Here is a 20,953-nt window from a genome sequence, read left to right as displayed (position 1 = left end):
GAAAGAATGGTGTATGCGCCAGCCGTTATCACCATAAAGAAGTCTGCAACACAACACATTCAAAAAAAACGTAGTTTCAGGCTCCTACGTGTGATGGCGCGACGGGGTGTTCGTGGCCAACTCGAATGAAATGCGCGTAGATTGACCTTCCATGTCATTGAGAAGTTTGAAACGGGTACCGATTTTTGTCGTATTCTTTAAGAAATTTATAGAAATTACCCATCTGATAAGAGGCTAGTTGCGCGACGTAAGCGAGCGGGACGGTCGCAAGACGCAGATTACACCGTCCTGTGATAAATTTCTTCACTGCGAAATATAACCTTCAAATCGTACACTGTCCGTGTTTTTTCGAAATTTATCTTCAAAGTGCGGGATTAGTTGACTTCAATTTATATCAATTTATCTCTTAATCGTCGCCGAAAGTCAGCTGGTTGTAGGTTAGTCGCACTTCATATGATTTACTCTGCTAACTAGTTAGCACATTATTTTTTAAATCCAAATATTTGCTGAACTTATTTCTACAGCGGGATGGCGGCCCTACAGTCGGTAGTCGTCGAGACGACCCCGTTCGACGATCAAAAGCCGGGCACCAGCGGTTTGCGAAAAAAAGTAAAAGTGTTTATGGAAAAAAATTATACGGAGAACTTTATCCAGTGCATTCTCGATGCTCTGGGAGATAAAGTTAAGGGCGCTACCTTGGTAGTTGGAGGAGATGGTCGCTACTTTTCCAAACCCGCGATTAATACCATCATAAGAATTGCTTCTGCCAATGAGGTAGGTCAATTTAACCATCATGTATGTATATAATTTTATGTACAAATAAAATATCAATTTTTCTTATTGATATAAAAGTTTTTAGGCATATAATCTTTTTTTTGCATACAATAGTATCGATTTATGGATTCATTTTTAATTCCAGTTTGAGTTTAAAAACTGCTTGTAAAATTCAATTAAAAATCAATTAATTTCCTTATTTGCATTAATTCTAAAGTCCATCGTTTAGTTAGTTGAAATTTATGTACTGTTACTTGTTAGACTTTAAAATCAGTTTTCTTTCACCAAATGTTAATAAATAAACAAACTAATTTATTTTGTTATGTAAATAGGGACTGCAAAAATAGATATAGTTCTCTTATTATCAACAGTAACATTTGACCTTATTTGATAAGAGTTCGTTGCGAGCTTTTAAGAAGTAAAAGTGAACAGTCAGTAAATTACCTATTTTAGAAAACAGAATACAATCGCCATATTGTCAAAAATTAGTTAAAATTGAAATTAATTGAAATCAATTTATTCTGGATACACCTACTATCAGATGACTGGGAAAACATTTAAAAAAATACTCAATATTAAGAAAAACATGCTATACCAGCTCAAATGTATCATAAAAAAATGATGTATTATATCAGACGCATAAAAAAAGTCTGTGCATTTCACGGAAATTCTATGTTGAATATTGACCTATTTGTGAATCCTCACAGCTATTAGAATATCCTAAAAATTGACGCGCCTGGCGCGGCAATGATGTTTTTTTGTAAAGATGGGAATAATCATCTGCGCATGCACTAAATTTCACGAACTAACCTGCTTTTTGCACTATCTCCTTTCCAAACAGCGATCTCCACACTCGTAACTCATATTTGCCAGAACATTTAACGAGATCTGGGCATATTTTTAAAAAATACTGCTACGTCTAAACATCTATACTGAAACCTGTCCAATTGACGAACTGTCAGCAGCCATGTTGGTTATCGCGGAGTCTTACTGGTCGAAAACGAGATTTCAAATCACCGCGCATGCGCATATGAAGACGTTTCATCTTTTTTTATCGTCGCCTCAAAAATTTATGTATTATCGGCATAGGCAGGGTCTCTGTATATCTAGCAGCTACATGCGTGAAACAGTATTAGTAAATTCTAACGTTTAAGATATTCATAAAATCAAGTGACATTTTTTAAAAAATAAATGAGTGAAAGGTAGATCTTGCAATATTGTGTAACTATTTTATGAGAAATGTTTTTTCCACTGGTATCTTTGTTAGGTGTGGAAATTGAAATACAATGAATGTGTATTTGGGTTTTACCTAAACAACGTTGCTTTTTATGGTCACCCGACAAATCATGGGATTTTCTGTCAGTGATAAAGAATTCATATGTAAAAATGAGGGACGTGACTGGAAAATTGTCAGCTTGATTATTATTTGTTGGGAAGCCGCTAAAATAATGTACTTAATGCCTGTTTCTTACCTTGGTACTTTCTGATTGGTTTCTCTCAATAACTTCAAATTGATATGCTGGCTTATATTAACTTAAAAGTCAATCGTCTATTTTCTGGAACAAAGGTTTAACTTTGCTTTTCGCACAAAGAGAGATAACTTTGTCCAATCGATGTTTAGAGAGTTATCAATAACAATAGATGGCAAAATAAAAAATTCACCCTGATTAAATCAGCTGTTACGTCGTAGGCTGGTAATGTTTGGTGATGCTACGAGTCCTAACTATTTGTTCAACTCGACGAACTGACATCGACGTCGAATTGAAAATCATCTGTACAAAAGTTGCTGTACCTAATTAACTTAACTTATATTTCAATTATTATTTTATATTGTTAACCAAAGACAACAAAATAAGTGCCAATATAGTTTATGGTCTTAGATAACAATTCTACAAAATTCAGGTAATAGCTTTTATGATCCCCATCCATTTCGAAAATTCTCTGCTGACTATTTTTGATTTGAGGTCACAGATAATAGCGAAACTTTAGTTTTATGCCTACCCATAGTTCATGATTTAACCTTGGATCGGAAGATTTATATCTTGTTTGTAAAGAAAAATTGTCAAATGACATTTTTTTGCAGGTCAGCAAATTGATAATCGGACATTTGGGAATATATTCGACGCCCGCGGTGTCGGCGATCATTAGGCAACAAAAAGTTTTAGGTATACGGAGAGACAGTCATTTAGGCGTGATTTGTATTTAAACCGCTCGGGGTGATTTTTTCAGGTGGTATCGTGCTAACAGCGTCCCACAACCCCGGCGGTATTCGACATGACTTCGGGATCAAGTATAACATCGAGAACGGGGGTCCCGCCCCCGACTACATCACCGATAGGATCTACGACTTGACCAGAAAAATAAAACAGTACAAAATTACGCCCGCACTGGAAACTGATCGGATTATCGATGTTTTGGGAACTAGTAAATTTAACGTACGTGTGATATTATTTCTTTGTGCCCGTTACTGTGCTTTATAACCTAAGAATCAAACTTTTGTTGTGAAGTGTCAGAGCTCAAATTAGAATTTGATTATTTACAGGTACCTGTTTTAGTACATGTGTGCCTTTTGTGGTAATATTTGTCCTTTAAATTGACTAAACTTTTGAATTAATTCTTAAAATGGGTATTGTTCAAAATTCAATTGAACGCCCCAACTAAAACAAACCTGATATTATGTTAAATCACAAATAGACTTCGGAGTTAGGGCAATTCACACAAGAAAAACTGAGTTTTAGGATTAAGTCACACTAACAACACAACTAAACAGCCATAAAGAAATACAACCAATCGGAAGAGAAAAAAAAAATGTCTCTTCTGAATGATTGAGAAATTTCTTGGTGGAAAATTTTTCACTTCATACCTAAAACTATTGTGTAAAATAGCGTTGGTCGCTTAGGTTGAGGGCAGAGACTTCACAGTAGAAATAATCGATTCAACCAAGAACTACGTGAACCTCATGAAGGAGATTTTTGACTTCAACAAGCTCAGAGCGCTGATCCGCGGTACCGAGTCGACGCCCCCGTTCAACATCCTCCTCGATTCAATGAATGGCGGTAAGTAATAGGTATAAAAGTGGTTACATATCTACATGTAAAAACTGCAAAAGAAAAAATAAATGTCTTTTATAAAAAGAAAAATAACAAAAATATATATTTAGATCTTTAAAAAAGAGGACTCTGCAATATGTATCAGTGTAACAAGCCTGATCCTGCATTTTCCTGATTTCTTCAGCTTTTTGAAGTACTGGAAAGCCAGTTGAAGGTGAAATATACAGAGAAATTGAATAAATAAACTGGAGTGTAAGAATTTCCGCCTCAGAACTATGAAATATCGCCGAAATGCATATAGTAGTCCTTTCACTTGGCAGAAACTGAAACTGCAAGTACTGCAAACAACTCAAAAACTCTTTTTTATCAGTTGGCAGCATTCTCCATTGAAATGTATTGACTTTATGCATAGAATATTTCCAGTTGGAAGTATCATTTTGTGCATGGGACTTTTTTTTTTCACTTATATTTGAAAAATCTTAATCTTTGGTTGAATAAAGCTTTTTAAGATTTTCATATATAAAAAGGGGCTCATAATCATTGAAATACTCGAAAAAAACATAAAAATGCCTCTCACAGACTACAGGTGCGTATGTGTTATTATCTCACCCAATTTTTTTTGAGCAAGTTATTTTTGGAATTTAGAAAAAACTTGTCCCGACTAAATGTGATGAAAAAAATTTGAAAGGTTGTCATTACTTATTAAACTAGATCTGATTACGCAAAACTAAAACCTAAAAAATGCACCAATACATAAAAATCAATCCTTCTGACTAACTTTTGCCTTTATCTTTCATTAATCTTTTTTTTAATAATTATATAAAAAGGATGAGTTAAGGTGTTACCGAGTTGAAGTTCTTTTTTTGTTTTCTATTTATTTCCATTTCTACTAAACATTCTGCTAATACATTCTGTTCCCTTTTTATTTTGCACAAATACATAAAATGATTTGGTTGTTGAGTTAAAGTGTTTCTTTGGTTTTGGTTAGCAAAATATAACATTTATGTTGATTGAGTGCATAACTGTATAATTTTATAAATATTTTCTGTGGAACTACAAATATACAAACAGCCACTGAACATGACCAAAACTTAAAATGAATTAATCGCTCCCAGCGTTGCATCGGAGGATTTTTAGGTTAGGAAAAGTTTCTCCCGCAAAGACTTATTCTTCTGCTTGTTTCTCCGTTCTGTGAAGCAGTAATCAACATTAATCATTCTTGATGAGCAACTAATCAGAGAGCGCTATAGTTTGCGTTTTATTTCTGGGTGTTTCGTTTTCAGTGACCGGGGTCTACGTCCGCGCCATTTTTGTTGACGAGTTGGGCGCTTCGCCCGACAACAACGTCTGCCGGATCGTCCCCTTGGACAACTTCGGCGAGATCCATCCGGATCCTAACCTGACCTACGCTAAGGATTTGGTCGACAAGCTCCAAGCAGACAACAATTACGACTTCGGGGCCGCGTTCGACGGCGACGGGGTGAGTCGACTTTTCATTTCATACAGGGAATTGTTGAATCGATATAATTTGATGAGCGAATCTCAAAAATATTCGTTAGAACGATTGAATTACAAACCAAACGGTAATTAAACAACTTCGACCTTAAACGACTTTAGCATTTTTGGAACAAACTATAATATTTCATACTAGGGATTTTCAAACTTCAAAGTCACGTCCAATAATTTATCCAAAAATAAAAAAACATATTTTCAGGATATTTTAGAATTTTTGTCCCAAAACAACAGACGCTGTATATAACTCAAAAATTGTTGAAATTTTAATTTAGACAAATAATTTGCTCTGGAAAAGAGCAATTTTTAGGGACCTTTAAAACCCTGTATATAATCGAAAAAATGTTCTTTCCCGTCTCCTAGTTAAAGATTTTGCAAATCGGGTATACAGTTTTCGAGAAAATAATTTTTTGCTGGGAGTCAAAATTACCTAAAACAAATTTCGATCCGTCCAGTTTCAACTGTTTAAATTTCGGTGTGGACTACTACCTCTCTGCCTAACTTGAAGTGGATAGCTGCAAATTTAGATCACCTGTTACATTTCTTAATATAGCACTTAATGTCTTGTACATCCTGTACAACATGTAAAAACCTTCAATTCGAACGGTTTAGCTATTTTCTCATTCTCGTTTTTTTGCAAATTACCTGTACATTTTTAAAAAATCAACGAGATTTCATCGATTTTTCGAAAGTAACAAGTAAAATTTAAAAAGAAAAATTCTAAATAGGAAATGTGTTGCCCAAGTTTTGTTTAAAACTAGTTGATCAGATGTTTGAGGGAGTTTATTGTATAATAATATATGAAAGATGAAACTTTTCAAAAGTGTTGTATTTTGGCAGCAGTTTTCTGTCCGTTCGAATGGCACGTCATTAGTCGGACCAGATGTTATAGTATCCGGGTTGTCTAATATCTGTCAAAGGTTTTTGCAGTTATTATTAGTTAAATAAGGTCAGTAATTAATTAATTATCATTATTTAGGTAATTAATAATTATTGGAAAATTTGAATTCGCCTTAATAGATAAAGATTTGCTCGTTAATTTGTATCATGTAAATTACGAAGCTCTCAGTATCATGTGTCGATTTGTCTGTTTTAAGGACCGCAACATGATCCTCGGCAAGAACGCATTCTTCGTCACCCCGAGCGACAGTTTGGCAGTGCTAGCCAACAACCTGGAGTGTATACCGTACTTTAAGAAGCACGGTATACACGGCTTCGCTAGGTCCATGCCCACAGCTGCTGCAGTCGACAGGTAGGGAGCACTGACTTTTTTGGATTGTTTGATATTTACTTTGAATAAGCAACTAGAACTTTTTTTAATCTCGTTTTCGAGCGAACGAATAAAAATCATGAAAATTGACAAAACATATTTTATAAAGCATTATAATACTTGGTCCTAAAAAAAATAATGTTTTTTTTAATATTTATTTCTCCTTTCTTCTAATCTAAGCATTTCCCAACCAAATAAATACGAACTTTTTTGCCTTTTTTTTTTATTGGGGGACGAACTTACAGGTTGGCGCATGTTTTTTTTTTTTTTTTTTAAACAAACTTGATAAGGTAATAAGAATTGCGGATAAATTAAAACAGGTTTAGAAAAACAAGAAATGAGAACCAAGTTTCGATATCCTTCACAACCAAAAAAATCCATCATCTTCAAAAATAAAATTTTTACTCAAATAAAAGTACACACCTGTGGGTAAAGTTACTTTTGAGAAAACTATAATCATTAAGCTGCTGTTTTGACTTGGCCGGTCAGTTATGTCAGTTATCTGTAGTTAGCAATTTTGATAGTTATTAATACAAGCTGGTGCAAAAGATTACAACATTTGTAACACTAAAGCTTTGCTTAAAGTTCTAAAAAAATATTTCACCCGTTTCAACTATGTTAGGTTATGTTAAGTTACGTAATTAATATTATAGAGGATTTCCTATAGGGCTTTGGGAAATTATTGTACGTGAGATATGTCTGCAGTAATAACAATAACAGAAATTATAAACTTTTTTTATATTTTATTATTTGGATTCACACATTACTTATCAAAATACGTCCGTTACAATTATTCCATTTAGTGTTTATATTCTGGTTTATTAGCAGTTAAAATATAAAGATCAATTGTAAATAAACAGGGTGGCCGCTAAACTCGGTAAAGAAATATTCGAGGTGCCGACCGGTTGGAAGTATTTCGGAAACCTGATGGACGCGGGACGGCTGTCCCTGTGCGGCGAAGAAAGCTTCGGTACGGGGTCCGACCATATCCGCGAAAAGGACGGTATATGGGCGGTGCTCGCGTGGCTCTCGGTCATCGAACACAAACGCATGAGCGTCGAGGAAATACTCAAGGAGCATTGGAAAATTTACGGTCGAAACTACTTCACGCGGTACGATTACGAGGAGTGCGAGACGCAACCGGCCAACGAGATGATGAAACAGTTGGAGGGGTTGATTGCGAGCGGTACCCTCGTCGGTAAGAGCTACTCGGCCGGTAACAAAACGTACAAGGTCGAGAAGGCGGACAACTTCTCCTACGTCGACCCGATCGACAATTCCGTCGCCAAGAATCAAGTATTAGTATTAGCGGGACCGAGGATTCGATCGGCATATAACCAGTCACGTTTTAGGGTATAAGGATACTGTTCGAGGACGGTTCCAGGTTGATTTATAGGTTGTCGGGCACAGGTAGCAGCGGCGCCACGGTTAGGGTTTACATCGAATGCTACGAGAAGGAGAACGTGTTATCCGACGCTCAGGTAAAGAGACGTGAGTCGCGGTGGCCGGTTGGGAAACAGTCCTTCAGAAAGCCTGATGGGGGGAATATTGATTGAATATTGAGGTTCTTTGAGGAGGTCGCGCAACGCGCAATCCGATAAAATAAAAAAGGCACGTCTTCTTTTCGACCTTCTCAACGCCCCCCCCGCCCTTTTGGGAGGAGGAGGAATTTTTCGCTAGGGGCCGAAAGGACGCGAAGTCGACTACCTTCGGTATCAATGCGAACCTCCTAGAATCAACGACGCCTCGTCAGCGAGCATCCAAGCCCGGCCCTAAAGAACGAGCTATTTTTAAGTTTTTGAGGAGTCGCGATTCTTGATCGATCCGAAAAACCCCTCCAACAAATAGAATTCGAACCGATTCGGCCCAAACACTTCGGAGATAGCAAACTTTTTCAACTTCAACTCAAAAAAAAATCCACAGACGGGGTTATCGGCATCGAGGTTCAGAAACATGCCCAAGTATAGGCACTTCTACCTCGGGCCGATTATTTTTTTCCTCCCCCAGACGTAGTACAGGGCCCCCCGGAATCGAACGCAGCGAACCGCGTCTCGATTGAAGCACCCGCCTGCTCAAAAAAAAAAACCGAAAAACTCAAAGGGAGAGTTTTTTGAGGTCGAATCGTATATAATTTTTCGTCCCGAACACGATGCCGAAATCGGTTTCCCCGTAGGTGCTACCGTTTCGCCGTGCCTCCCATCAACTCCTGAACCCTCAATTTTGAGGGTAAAATATTTTAGGTTTTTTCTAATTATCCCGATACTAGTATCCCATAAAATTTTAGTGCCCATTCAATAAATAAGACGCCCAACTCGTGTTCGCGCTTACGAGAGAGACGTTTCTTTTTTAGGTTATGTTGAAGCCGTTGGTCGACATCGGCTTGCAAATATCCCAGCTGAAGAAGTTTACGGGGCGGGAGGAACCGACCGTCATCACATAAGACGATTGTGGGCGGTACCAGAACGTAACTTTCGCCGTTCCAGCTTCCGAATAATTTTCCTACGTGGTTCTTTCATTTGCCGGTTATTTAATATATTTATTGCGACGTTTTAAGCAAAAAAGAAAAGTGTTGTTGTTTATTTCCGAATATGTTAAACGTTTTATTGTTTCCTTTTTTTTTGGAAATAAAGTTCATTTTCTTTTAGAATTCCCCTCTATCCTTGCCAACACACGCAATTTTTAAAGAAGTAGCAAGTTTTGCGTAAATTTTGTACATTTTTCCTTTCCGCATTGATGTTGGGACAAAAAGAATCTAGGAATTTGTATTTTTGCTGCTTAGGATAATACTGATGAATAATTCAGGTATTATTTGAACTGAGGAAACTTTTACTTGATGAAAATCCATTTATCAAAATAAATAGGAACTAAAAGTTAAGATTTTCACGAAATTATATATTTTGACATGACAATTGTTTCGACAACACTGTGTCTTTATCAAATGTTTGATAAAGGTCAAAAATCTTGTAAATATCCAAAATCTATGGATATCAATTAAATCCATAGAATAGAACAAATATAAAGAAATTGCCCAGTGCGAAGTATCAGAACATCTATGGCACATCATCCCTTTTTTTAATGTTGAAAAGGTACGGGACAGAAATATATTATATAATCTCCACAACACGTACGGGTATATTTTTACTTTATAATAACGGTACGAAATCAAAATCAGTGTTAATTTCAGTTTGGTTTTATGTGTCACTTGCATTTACATTCATTGTTGAAATTCGAAATTGCGATTCATCGCACGTGAATTTGCTGAACCGACCAAATTTGCTTCTTTCCGTGCTGCCGAATAAATATTGTAATTAATGTAATTTAAATTTCCAATTTCTACTGTAGTTACAAGCTAAAACGAAATAAACTACATTAACGCGCTCTTCAGTTGTAACATGTTAATGCGAAAATAATACCTTTTTTGCAAAAAGTGGTTCATTCAACAATTAAGTGAGCCGTTTAAAACAATTGGTGTCGTCCAATCAATCCTCGCTTCTGTCAGGTTTTGTCATAATTTCGAACACGCGGAGTTCGTAAAACGTTTTGAAAAATAGCTGCGGCATACTTTTAAAGCCCCGCGAGTTTAAATTTGGCGCTCGGCGTCGCGTTTCGGAAAACCACGAACAATCTTCGCGGACGCTCGTTCGTTTGTTCAGTGTGGCGGGCGCGGCCATATTGGTAGTACGTGAAAGAGGGAACCGAATTGTGTGAATAAGTGCCGTAAAGAAGAATCCAAAATCATCCGAAAATGTCTGAAAGGGAGGATAATGTGTACAAGGCTAAACTGGCCGAACAAGCGGAGCGATACGATGGTATGTGTATTTTTGTTAAATCGTATCCCCCGGGACGATGATCTTTTGGGAAGCCGCTTTTTTATTATCGGCTAATAGACGCTACCACCATTATTGACATTTGTGACAGTTGGATAAAAATTACGCCGAACGGTCATGCTTTTATGTTTAATTCACGCCGAAATTGTAAGAATTCGTTCTAAGCGCGATGCTGCCTGCCCCGGATCTACTACCCGAGTATCGATTTTGCCATTTCACGAACCGCGATTTTAAACGTTTGAATTTATGGATTTTTCAGGGAGGTTTTCCACGTAGACCCCCGGCGAAAATCGTAGCACGAACGCCTTTTATTCCGAGTTTACTGAAAGCGCTATTGAAAATTAACCATTACCGTGCAAAGTGAAAATAATCGATCGGGAGTGTGGTCAAGTCTCAACGTGCCATTTTGGGGGCGAATTTGCGAGAAATCGCAATCGAAACCGGCAGAAATCGTGCGGTAAAAGAAAAACCAGCATTTGGCCGGGTGTCCCGTCCGAGAAATTCCAATCCTACGCCCGGCTGGTGAAATGAAGGCGTATTCTAATACGATGCGGCAATTATTCGTTTTTGTAGGTGACTAAAATGTTGAAATTTAAATGGTCCGTTTCCGGCGTTTCTATCCGTTTGCGGAATTATTATTCGTGTTAAATCGGTGAACGCCCCGCGTAACGTCATCTATAGTTTTTTTTTCATTTGATTTTTCGGTATCGGTTAACGATGCGTGACTATGTGACAGATAAGGATTAATTATACTACCGGGCGGCTCCAAAACAACAGCGCGTCGTTTCGGGTTTGTTTAGATGGCCCTTTTTTTGTTTCTGCTTTATGCTGGATATGGATTTGGGCAGACGGCGACCTTGAACTCTATAAAAATATCGCTGAGAAGGCGCTGCGGAAAATTGTTGCCCATCGTTTGTGACGTTTGATAGGTACCGACATAACCTATTAAGGCAGTAAACGCGATCGGTAAAAACGCAGGAAGCTGTGGAGTTTTCCGTTTTTCCGCATTACAATGAATCATTTTTAATAGTTCTTGATGTATGTATAGCTTGCAATAAACGTTTTTACCTAAAGTTTACTTAATTTCTTACTATTTTAAATTCTATATATCTATATATGTTTTTGTTATTATTGTATTGATCCACGTGAACGAGGGTTTTGATTTTATCAGAGTGACCTAGTTTTTCAGACTACAACACGGAAAAATCTGGAAATGTCATTGAATTTAAAATAATCCTTACATAACACGGAAATGTCTGGGAATTTTGATTAATTTTCGTTATTGTCTCAAAAAGGTGTTATCAAGTTTTACGCATACCATTTAAGTAATTGGTTTTTTCTGTGTTCTAGCAGCTTGATCTGGAAATGTCGGGGAAATTTTAATTTTTAATATTACGGAGTACCTCCTGGCTAAATTTTTGGCCGTTGACGTTACAAAACGGTTTAACGGTTTAATTGACGTCAATCGGGCGGTATATCCGTGAGTTCGGACATGTGCTGGTGTGTAAATCAACATTACAAATAGAGAAGATGTTTATAAGATCCGCTCGACCCGTGTGTTGTTTTTTTCGAAATAATGCTCGACTGGGTCTTCGTTTGTAAAATTTACATGTTACGTAGGTGTGAAGCGTGTAACTGGAAGGCACTGGAAGTCGATCTGTTCATATTAAAATTCTTAAAATTTATCAAACATAGTTATTTTAGGGCCAAGTGATTTTTTGCCGTTATTAATTTTAACAGTATACTCGCGTTTCGCTTTTTAAAGTGGACGAAGTCTAAAAAAAATATGTTAAGTAATTTCCCTGTTATTCAAATGTCGTCAAGTAGCGGCTTACGATCATTGCCAAAGTACATACTAGTTGATAGTTATTAATCAGTGCGGTATGTGTTTTCTTAAACCTATAAATAAAACTAAAAACATGAATTTGCCGGAACTTTGGGATTTGTAGCCGCTGTGTCACTCAGTCGATGTTGATTGCATTCAAATTATAGGGTGTAGAAAACGCTAATGTTAAACCTCGGTTTTAAAATAAAAGACTTCTTTTAAATCACAGTTAAAAGCGTTTAAATCGATTGATTACGGTTTAGGATGAAAAAAAAAATAAGACGCTGCACCTGTGTGATGTCCGTATATATTAATACTTTTTATTTAATGGAAGGAAACTAATGTTACGGTTTTGTTCCCATTTCTTGTGTTTTATATTTACTTTTTTTTTATTACATTTTTTTACTAACGCTCCTTACCTATTTTTGTTTTGGCGGGTTTTATTTGTTTCTAATTAGTGAAATTGTATTACCTATTTGATGTGATTTTTACTGTTGTCGTGGGGGCCAGGGATTTGTTTTTTTTTTTTTTTGCACAGACTTTGACGACCGTTCCGTCCCTCACGTGAGCCTATAATTAAAACGGGTTATCTATTTCCCCCCCCCCCCCCCCCAATTCCCTCAGCAACAGTTGAGCGGGACGGGACACGTGTACGGACGACGGGATATAAAGAGGTGGTGGCGGGCTGGTGCCGTCGACATCGTCCCAAAATTGCGTCCCCGGACGGGGTAGGTCTAGCCGCCCCCAACCGCCGGCGGCGTTCTTTGAGCGCTGCCGCCGCCGATCGGGTCGAGATTCGATTACGCGCCCGACGAGCCGTTCGCCAAACTCGAGCGAGGGGGAATCCGGGCGAGATGCGGGACAACTTTGCTCGGGTCGGAAAATAAACGGATTAATTAATAGAGGGGGGTTGGGGGCGACCGGAGTGCTGAAGTTGTGCTGCAATCTCGTTTTGGAGAGGCCGCTCGGGGTTACTGCTAATAATAATATACTTGGGGCTACTACAATGGTCCCGACCGTGGTGATGTGGTAACGCGGTGACGTCACGCGTTGAACGGTAAAGCGGGCGTCCGCAAGCATCGCACATGGGGTAAAAATCCATCGCCAATAATTCAAGTTTAAAAAAATTGGTAAAATATGAAAAATGTAGATAATGAACGACCATACACTTTCAAAGATTTTTGTTCAAAAAATTTGTATATTTTATTTCACTGGATAGTGCCATTTGAAGTAGACCGTTGGTAGTAACAAAAAATACTAAAAAGATATCATAATAAATTTTAAAATAAAACTTTTCATTTTTTGTTTTTGGAATATTTAAAATTTCAGTTCAACTCCGAAACTAAGCAGATATATATTACAAAATCTTGTTATTGTCCGTCCTCGGCAACATAACCGTAACACACATTCTATTAAGAATATTACTAAAATTTCAAACAACCGATTATCATTGCGAGCTACAATGAAAACGGCAATTTTAAATTATCATTAAAAAAATAATTTATTAAAAACTTAATTATGATATTTATGAAATTTGATATAATATCCGAGTGAAGAAAAATATTTTTGTGAACAGAAGTTGGAATAGGTACTGCGCGTGTAACTCGTACTTTTTAGCTGTGTCAAGGCAGAATTTTTTGAAAAGCTCCCTCCGTGCTTGCCTCGAAAACACTGGATATTTTTTTTTAATATAAGTATCTGGCTGTTGTTCTCGCAGGAATATCCCAATTTTTAAAAAAACACCTGTCGTTTGAAGTCTCAATCATAAAGTCATGAAAATGTTATATCATCACTAATTCATATCGTTTGAAAAACAAAGTTTTTATTTTTTTCAAATTCTTTTTCATCATCCCTAATTTGGTTGGGCTGGTTTCCTGAAAATTTTCTGAAAAGAAGGAAACAATAAGTACAAAAATCCAATCTTTCTAGGGATTCATTGAGTAAAAGGTTTAATATACATAATTTAAAATACGCAGAATAACATCCGTTACAAAAAATGTCAATTTTGAACTGACATATTTGTGAAAAATATTCATAATAAAATAGGAATTAGGGTAGGGATCATGTCATTGAGTGCTGCTAGGGGTATGGTAGGGTGTACTAGCCAGGTAACCAGCTAATTAACGGGTCTTGCAACTTTTATGTGTTGACACACTGTACAGATATAATATATGGTACTTTCATTTTGTCCGTGGCATACATTTTTATTTGCAATTTGTCATGAGATCCGGTGCCGTGATTATTGGCCGTGGAATGCAACCGCTGATAAGTGAAATGGCGTCTAGTTCGTTACTCGAGTCTTCGACAAATAGAGAACCACACCGGAACTTTGACACGTTTTTATTTCCATTATTTTATTCCTGTTCATTTGATCCCGTCGTAAAGAGTCAGTTCAAACGTTTTAAATTAGCCGTTTAAAATCCTTTCTACCCCACGTCACTATTATTGAATTATAAGCAGTGAAAATGTTGTCGGCAAATAGTCAAAAGTGGACGTGTTTTTCTAAATATAGTCGGTGATAACGTTTTATCGGCTTTAATAACGCAACTAATAAGCCCAGTTTTCGAATCACCCCGTTTATTGGTGTCAGGGAGGAAATTTGTGATTGGAGGGTACATGTAGAGGAGCCGCCTCATGGACAGGGTCGTTTTTGAAATTTGATGAAATTAGATGGGTGGATATAAGTGACTTGGTAGCCTTGATAACAGTGCATGCGTCAGTCGTTATTTTCGAGTAAAATGGGGCAAAACATCCGAGTCACATTTTCATTACGTCAGCATGTGTTTTTGTTGAAACGGTTTTATTGTTTTGATCCAAATTATGAAGGTATTGAACAAGGATTTGGAGACAGATGGCCTGATCTACATTTCCCAAACCGCAAGCTGACTTATACCCACAGCATGTAGCTCGTTTAGTCTTGATTCTGTGTGTTTTGCAGAAATGGTCGAGGCGATGAAAAAGGTGGCGAATTTGGACGTGGATCTGACGGTGGAGGAGCGCAACCTCCTCTCTGTGGCCTATAAAAACGTGATCGGCGCGCGGCGCGCTTCCTGGCGGATAATTTCGTCGATCGAACAGAAAGAGGAAGCGCAAGGGAGGGACGAGAAGCTCGAAATGATCCGGCCATACAGGCAACAGGTGGAGAAGGAGCTGCGCGACATCTGCTCGGACATACTGAGCGTACTGGACAAGCACCTGATACCGTCCGCGTCGACAGGCGAATCGAAGGTGTTCTACTACAAAATGAAGGTGGGTGCGTGATTTAACCTCGAAATGTGGTGTCGTTTATTGCCAATTTTTTAGCCACCCGGCTTGGTTTGCTAGTTAATGTTACTCTTTTCTCTGACTTTACTCGGTGATTCACTGTAGTAAGTACGTAGGTGGCTTGCATAATTTTTTAGTTCTCGAAATGATTCATGTTTTTTTTATTGCGTTTTATTAAACGCGGTGCGAGTTGTTAGCAATGCCTTTCTCTTTACGCCTTCGTAGAACTATCATCGAGTGTAGCTAAGAAGTTTTTGGCAATGTTCGCATGACTAACGTCAGTGGGCGATATTCGTTGCATTTGAGATTTGCCGACTAATGCGCACAATGATCTTTTGACGATTGCAGCCAGTAAGTAGAAAGAAATGAAGAAGAAAAAGGAAAAAAAAACGTCATTTACAAAATTCGCAGAAGAAAAAAACGTCGCAAGAGTTTTCCAATCAGATAGTAGTGTTGCTTAAGTTGAATGATCTTGGCGGTCGTGGCCAAGGAAAGCGAAGGAAGAAAAATAATAAAATCTACAATGCAAATGGATACAGAAATTAACAACTCAGCAACAAAACGCGAAATACATTGAATTAACATTCAAATAATAAGGTTAACGACTCGGCGGTACCGTATATTTAATGTTAGATTTAAAATAGCATTAAATGTTTTCTGTGATATCTATTTATTTATCTATCTCTATCTATTGCATTTCAGCGTTGCTTTGTTTTGTACTCTTTGAAATTCTCCGACTCTGGAATAAATTTAAACAATTTTGAATAATAAAAAATTATGATGTCATTGAGGTAATTTGCGTCCGAAGGGTTTCGGTGTCGAAAATTTTTTGAATCCGCTGATTTAGCCGTGCGACCCCCTCGCGAACCCATCCGCGCTAGCTCACGCTGACACGTTCCTCCTTGTCCAGGGCGACTATCACCGCTACCTTGCCGAGTTCGCGACCGGCGTCGACCGCAAGGAGGCCGCCGAACACTCCCTGGTGGCCTACAAGTCGGCCAGCGACATCGCGATGGTCGAGCTGCCGCCCACGCACCCCATCAGGCTCGGCCTCGCCCTCAACTTTTCCGTCTTCTATTACGAAATCCTAAACAGTCCGGACAGGGCGTGTCGGCTGGCCAAGGCAGCGTTCGACGACGCCATTGCCGAACTGGACACACTGTCGGAGGAAAGCTACAAGGACAGCACACTGATCATGCAGCTGCTAAGGGACAATCTGACGCTGTGGACGAGCGACATGCAGGGCGACGGTGAGTTTTTCTCCCCCCAGTTTTAAAGTTTTTATCGATTTTCCATATAGCTTCGCTAATTTCTAATATATTAAAAAATTGCGTTATTTTGGTTAATAGACGCATGTGTCAGAAGACCCAAAGGGGTCACAAAAACGATTTTTTGTTTATTGTTTTGGAAACGGTTTAAGATAATTACATGGAAATTCGACCATAAATAAATACTTTTTATTTCGTCATGAAAGCTACCGCTGGCAAAATATAAGTTCAAAATTTCCAATATTTTCATTTTATGGATGTTTCTGAAACAATCGTTGTTTGCCTGAGATAATTCGTTCTCACGTATGAAAATTTACTTGCTAAAACCTCATATAACTCCCGAAACCAGTTTTTTTTTTTTTTACTTTATGGAAGCAAAATATTATTTTCGATTAAAAAGTTATGTATGCGACCGTTTTGGAATTAATTATAAAAAACGATTTTTTGGGTTAGAGACTGGACTTACTTGTGAAGTCATTCTTTAGAGGTTGTCACTGGAACCTTGTTTTTATTTGCGAAGAATCTCAGCATATAAATACTTATGTAAGAAATTGCAGGAGGTAGAATGGGCTGCAAGTCGCAGCTTTAAATTGTAGCAATTTGTCGCAACGTGAAAATCCAGCTTAAGATTTTCTTCATTCTTCTTCTTCTTCTAGTACCTTACCTTACCTAGTTGACGTTGGTGATTATATTGGTCCTGAACAGTTCGACAGATGTTTTCCCTGTCCATTGCCTAAGATAGTGTAACCATGAGATTCTGAACTGTGTTATAAGTTGGAGTTTTCGATATTTTTCATTCCTCATAATGTGCCCGAAGAATGTAATTTTTCTCTCCTTGATTGTCTTTAACAGTTCTTTATTTTTATTTATTCTGTTACATGGTGCGTCCCTGAGACGTGCATCATTCTATGAAAGCACCATATCTCAAATGCCCCACTCGCTTTTCTGCAGCTTCTTTAAGAGTCCAGGCCTATACACCATTACAGTTTGGATTACAGAGAATGTTTCTGAAGGGGTCACTGAGCGTGCTTTTTTCTATACGAGTAATAATTTCCCATGAATGATCCCACCTTTTGTTTAAGCTGCAATCAAAATACAGAATTAGTTCTACTTTTTCTAATTTTAATCTTGGTCTTCTTTGTGTTTAGGCTCATGTCATATTCTTCGCATATATTTACGATTCTGTTCTGCGTTGTTTTATCCGCATATCTGAGATTATTTTGCCTGTCTGCATCTTTTATTCCTGATGACGGTAATATTTCGAGGAGCATTTTATACCGGACTTTGTCAAACCCCATTTCAAAATGAATAAAGCAAAGAAACACGTCGCGAGCCCTTTGGATCAATACTTGAATTCCCAATAATACTTCTCTGGTACCAAGGCGATTCCTGAATTCTATTTGTTTCACCGATATGTTCTTTTAGTTGAGGGTGTATTCTATTGCATCGCCGCGATAGAGTTATGTTAACACCAAGCAAAACTAACACCAATATATGAATATCAAGTTGAAAAGTGAAACACAATAAATAATTATATTAAAATAGGAAGTGACGAAATGAAATGAAATGTTTCATAAAATCGTCTTAGTGTACACCGGAACGCTTATCACAATTCTTTCAGAAAGTTCAAAAATCCCGTTTGAGATTCGTTTATGGCATGGCAATGAAAAAAACTCCACTCTTTTCATAAGGTTATTCATATTTAATAGAGAACTGATATTCATAGCCTGAATCTGAAATTTCAAGGTCTGATAACCCCACGACAACACTAGGACATTGTTTAAAAGAAGCTTCTCCTCCTACAACGTGTATAGCCTGTACCACGGACTTCTCCTAACACTAAAAAAAAACTAAACATACAAAGATTTAAAAGGCAACCAAAGAAACTATTGCTTGGTGAAAAATAGATTCCCGCACATTATGTTAATTGCTCCTCCTTAAACCAGTACATGACGATTAGTATTAAAAAAAAAATTGCTCTGTACATTTCCCACTATGGTTGAAGCTGTTGTTTTTATGTTATCATTAACCTCGTCAGTTTTCTCCCCGAAGTTACAAAATTTAAAGATTAAACCGTTTTAAATCTCTCCTCTGTGATATTGTGCTTTTTAGTTTGTAAGTTAGGTAAGATTTGGGGGCTGAGACTTGAACAGCTCCCAGCTCCTTTTTGCATTATGTAATAATTATTGATTTTGTATGTGTTATTTTACTTTTGAAGATGCAAATAAATGTATTATTTGCAGGCGAGGCCGAACCCAAAGAGCAGCTGCAGGACGTCGAGGACCAAGACGTGTCATAACTTTAATAGGGCGGTGTGTGTAATATCGTCGTCGTTAAACGCGTATCAGTAAACGGAACTGTTTCGAGTGACGCGTAAGCGCCGGGGGGGTCGTCTCGCCCCGTGCGCCCCCACCCCCCCCTTCTCGGACGTTGGAACGCGGGCGGGAGCTCGGAGGGCACGACGAATAACTTCGCCGCCCCCGAAGCCTCCCCCTCCCAGTACATACTGTATTATTATTATTATTATTAATATTATTAATAGCTGTAATAATCTATTTTACTTATTAGAGGCGCCGGCCCCGTCCCCACCTGCCCTACGCGTAGGTCCGACGGCGACGACGACAGATGGCGCAAGGGTAGAGCGGAGACCGGACCGGCCGCGTCGCGCACGGTTTGGGCGTGGCCGAATGGGTGAGTGAGCGCATGCGCGAATGGGCGGAGCGAATGTGGCCGTTTTTATTTAATCTTTTCGATTCTTTCTGATTTTTTCTCTCGTCGTCGTCGTCGTCTCGCTTGCTACAAGTACAAGAGGTGTGAACTGCCCCACGCTCGAAAGAGGTGAACAAAGAATTGCCATTTTTAGAGATGCGTTGGTATCTGCAAATCTCGGTGGGGATGTCTGTCGTTTTCCTTTTCTCAGTATTTTTGAACAGATGTTTTTTAATTTTTTTGAGCCTAAAACACATTAAGAACACTGGCCTCGAGGTTGGTAGGTCGAAATTTGAGAAAATATTAGATGTTGGATTTAAAAATCGGTCGTAATGAAAATAATCCGCACTTTTTTTTGGTTAGCTTTTCGTGTGTGCGGCAGTTTATTTATGCAAACTTTTGTCTTTCCTCTGGAAGCCCCGAGCTGCTCGCGCTTTACAGCAACGAACCTTTCAAAACTGTCGCGCGTCTATGGGACTCGGGAAAGGGGGACAGCGATAGCATAGGAGTCGCCTCACTTTGAAGTAATAACTAGAATTAAAAAACCCGTTTCTATATTTCGTACGAGAGCGGCGTTCTTTTGTCTCCTTCCCGCCTCCGCGTTCCTTTCAGTATTTTTATTGCTACGTTTTCCTCTTCTTTTTTTCATATATTCGAAATGGAAGTCTGGCGGTGTGTAAAGACGGGGTATCGGCATTCCTTTTAGCATTTGCGTCGTTTTTCATTATCTTTTAAAATTCGTTTCTTCGTTTGTACTTAATAGTATGCAGAGTCAGGCTTTGCGCGAATGGTGTTCGAAAAAAAAATAGGCCAGGAGGGCGCTGGTCGCGGAGTAACCGGGGTGTGTTGGGGGCCGCGTCGGAATCTCGACAGCGCAGGCGTGGCCCCGCCGACGCCATCTGTCGGCTGCCCGCGGTTTGCGTTTTTCTCTTTTTTTTATGTATGAATGTAAACAATGCTGTGTAGATTGATATAAAGAATTGATGTATTATTATAAAAAAAATGCTTTGTTTTAATTCCCTCCCGCTGGTGAATTTGTCAAATGAATTACCACCCATAACAAATATAGAAATCCTGATGAAACTTAATGTTATCGTCATCAAAGTTATTTCACGGCAGCGAATCAACCGTATCACACGGGCACGCTGGACTCCCGATGCGACATGGTTAGCGCTCAGCATCATGTTAGTAGCCTCTGCCGCGCCATCTAGGAGGTCCGCAAGGAACTACCGTATCGCTTAGCCCCACCGAGCCTGGCACGTTTGCGAAGCAATCCCATAAGCAGCCGGCTACTTAAGCTTATTGTACGAGCCCTAACAACTAAATGTTCGGCGGAAGATGTAAAAAATGATAGAGATTTTTATATCTATTTAAAAAAAATTTTTGCTTTGTCGATTGAAAAATCAATTTACGCACATTACGATAGCACAGAAAGTGCTATCGTAATGAATTAT

At 38.3% G+C, this 20,953-nt stretch overlaps 2 protein-coding genes across 2 annotated transcripts; both read left to right on the top strand.

Annotated features, from left to right (window-relative positions):
• Positions 1 to 145: 145 nt before the first annotated feature.
• On the top strand, positions 146 to 9,253 carry LOC132706501 (phosphoglucomutase). The gene is made up of 10 exons (XM_060677854.1): positions 146 to 437; positions 525 to 774; positions 2,858 to 2,939; positions 3,004 to 3,209; positions 3,674 to 3,830; positions 5,108 to 5,304; positions 6,434 to 6,588; positions 7,467 to 7,902; positions 7,959 to 8,087; positions 8,957 to 9,253. The coding sequence occupies exons 2-10, from the start codon at positions 529 to 531 to the stop codon at positions 9,044 to 9,046; spliced, it is 1,698 nt and encodes a 565-aa protein (XP_060533837.1). The 5' UTR covers positions 146 to 437; positions 525 to 528; the 3' UTR covers positions 9,047 to 9,253.
• Positions 9,254 to 10,213: 960 nt separating this feature from the next.
• LOC132706031 (14-3-3 protein epsilon) lies at positions 10,214 to 20,503 on the top strand. Its single transcript, XM_060677086.1, has 4 exons — positions 10,214 to 10,415; positions 15,197 to 15,507; positions 16,433 to 16,772; positions 19,034 to 20,503. The coding sequence occupies exons 1-4, from the start codon at positions 10,352 to 10,354 to the stop codon at positions 19,087 to 19,089; spliced, it is 771 nt and encodes a 256-aa protein (XP_060533069.1). The 5' UTR covers positions 10,214 to 10,351; the 3' UTR covers positions 19,090 to 20,503.
• Positions 20,504 to 20,953: the final 450 nt, after the last annotated feature.

Source organism: Cylas formicarius, unplaced genomic scaffold (genome assembly GCF_029955315.1).
Source record: "Cylas formicarius isolate icCylForm1 unplaced genomic scaffold, icCylForm1.1 PGA_scaffold_8__14_contigs__length_24414737, whole genome shotgun sequence".
Taxonomy (NCBI): Eukaryota; Metazoa; Arthropoda; class Insecta; order Coleoptera; family Brentidae; genus Cylas; species Cylas formicarius.
The sequence above is the reverse complement of the archived record's forward strand: the minus strand, read 5'-3'. Positions and strand labels throughout refer to the sequence as shown.

Excerpts from the sequence above, each read along its gene's own strand:
- LOC132706501 (XM_060677854.1), top strand. The coding sequence starts at position 529 with ATGGCGGCCCTACAGTCGGTAGTCGTCGAGACGACCCCGTTCGACGAT. Across the intron at positions 3,210-3,673 it reads TGGGAACTAGTAAATTTAAC|GTTGAGGGCAGAGACTTCAC; the intron begins GTACGTGTGATA and ends TTGGTCGCTTAG. Across the intron at positions 6,589-7,466 it reads ACAGCTGCTGCAGTCGACAG|GGTGGCCGCTAAACTCGGTA; the intron begins GTAGGGAGCACT and ends GTAAATAAACAG.
- LOC132706031 (XM_060677086.1), top strand. The coding sequence starts at position 10,352 with ATGTCTGAAAGGGAGGATAATGTGTACAAGGCTAAACTGGCCGAACAA. Across the intron at positions 15,508-16,432 it reads TGTTCTACTACAAAATGAAG|GGCGACTATCACCGCTACCT; the intron begins GTGGGTGCGTGA and ends CTCCTTGTCCAG. Across the intron at positions 16,773-19,033 it reads GAGCGACATGCAGGGCGACG|GCGAGGCCGAACCCAAAGAG; the intron begins GTGAGTTTTTCT and ends TATTATTTGCAG.